This window comes from Piliocolobus tephrosceles, unplaced genomic scaffold (genome assembly GCF_002776525.5).
Source record: "Piliocolobus tephrosceles isolate RC106 unplaced genomic scaffold, ASM277652v3 unscaffolded_33874, whole genome shotgun sequence".
Taxonomy (NCBI): Eukaryota; Metazoa; Chordata; class Mammalia; order Primates; family Cercopithecidae; genus Piliocolobus; species Piliocolobus tephrosceles.
Genome location: NW_022317503.1, coordinates 1 through 1,533, shown reverse-complemented (window position 1 = coordinate 1,533; position 1,533 = coordinate 1). Strand labels below are relative to the sequence as shown.

The 1,533-nt window shown below is 61.3% G+C and overlaps 1 protein-coding gene across 1 annotated transcript; it reads right to left on the bottom strand.

Moving 5' to 3' along the window:
* Positions 1-239: 239 nt before the first annotated feature.
* On the bottom strand, positions 240-1,502 carry LOC113222714 (beta/gamma crystallin domain-containing protein 2-like; the record flags this gene model as incomplete). Its single annotated transcript, XM_026452337.1, has 1 exon — positions 240-1,502. A coding segment is annotated over one exon (1,263 nt), but the record flags the coding sequence as incomplete, so codon positions are not given.
* Positions 1,503-1,533: the final 31 nt, after the last annotated feature.

Genomic DNA, 1,533 nt, shown 5'->3' with positions numbered 1-1,533 from the left:
AAAGATCCCACATCCTCCCTATTGACCCCCACCCCCAAGGAGCTGGTGCATAGAGGATGCTCACACTTGTTCCCAACCCCCAGAGGACTCATCACCCCGTCCCAGGAGCTCGGTGCTCATCACCCGCCTTCCTCAGCTCCCAGGATCTTGGAGCCCCCATGCCCTTTGGAATCCACAGTACAAACCTCCCACGGTAGGGATAGGGAGATTGAGGATCAGAGAGATGTGGCTTGCACAGGTCAACTGAACCAGACTTCAGACAGAAGGCTCTGCCCCCAGACTCTGACTCCCAGCACCACTCTCTTCACACCACCCAAGGCCTCACTTACCCACCCCTCTAGGGGCAGGGCACAGGCAAGCTTCTCCGTCAGGGATGGTCTTTCACTGCAAAGCAGGGGCAACTGTCCTGGCACCTTCCTGAGCTCCGGTGCCGCATGGGGCAGCAGGACAGATAGTTTTGTGCCCAGCGGTTCCGGGGTGGAGGCCTCCTTGGTGGCAGGCACCAGACTGCCGAAAAGAAGGCTGCCTCCAAGACGGGAAGTGGGTCTGCTGCCTCCCTGCAATTCCAACCCCAGCTCTAAGTGGGGGCCCTTGGTTCCTGCTACATGCTTCTTCATCATCTCTAGAGGAGAGCAGGAGACCTGGGTGGGCCTGGCAGGGTGGAGGTCCCAGGAGGGGTTGGGCCCAGCTTTCTCCTGCCTGCGCTGAAGCTTCTCGTCCTCACTTAGATAGGGGTTCTCTGGTTCCTCCTCCTCCTCCTCTTTCTCTTCCAGTGAAGGCACCTCCTGGGGGCCGGGGCCCAGCACCCATGGCCCCGGCTGGTCCTCCTCAATGGCAGGCAGTGTGGCATACATGGACAGGTAGGAGGAGCGAGGGGCTCGTGGCAGCCGGTGAGTGCGGAGGATCTCAGGGGGCTCCATGCTCCGCAGGGTATCCAGGAATATCTCCAGGTCAGTGGCCAGGGCCACCTCATCTTCCTCCCTGAATGTCTCTGGGCACGTCTTGCCCTCGGTGGGGTCAGAGACAAGCTGGGACTCCGTGCTGGCCTCTGCTCCTGTTGGCACTGGGGCAGGGGTGCCTCCTGGGCTGGGGGACACCCTGTCCACTGAGGAAGATGGGGCAGGGAGAATAGCAGGGTCCTGCACAACCTCTTTCTGGGTGAGAGATGAGATGGGGCTCCCTTCAGAGTCCTGGACCCCCTTGTCCTGTTTGGGGAGTGAGGAGGCAGGAGCAGCTGGGTCTTGAACAGTCTCTTCCTTAGTGAGGGGTGGAGCAAGGCTGCCTGCAATACCCTGGACAGCCTCTTTTTGGATGCTAGGGCTGCCTTCTGGGCCCTGGACAACCTCAGTTGACTTGGGGGATGAGGCAGCAGGAGCACCGGACCCCTGCACCACCTCTTTCTGGGCAGGAGATAAGGCAGCAGGAGCACCAGGGCCCTTCACGACCTCTTTCCCAGTGGGGGACGAGGCAGCAGGAGCACTGGACCCCTGCACCACCTCCTGGGCAGGAGATGAGGCAGCAGGAGCACCGGGG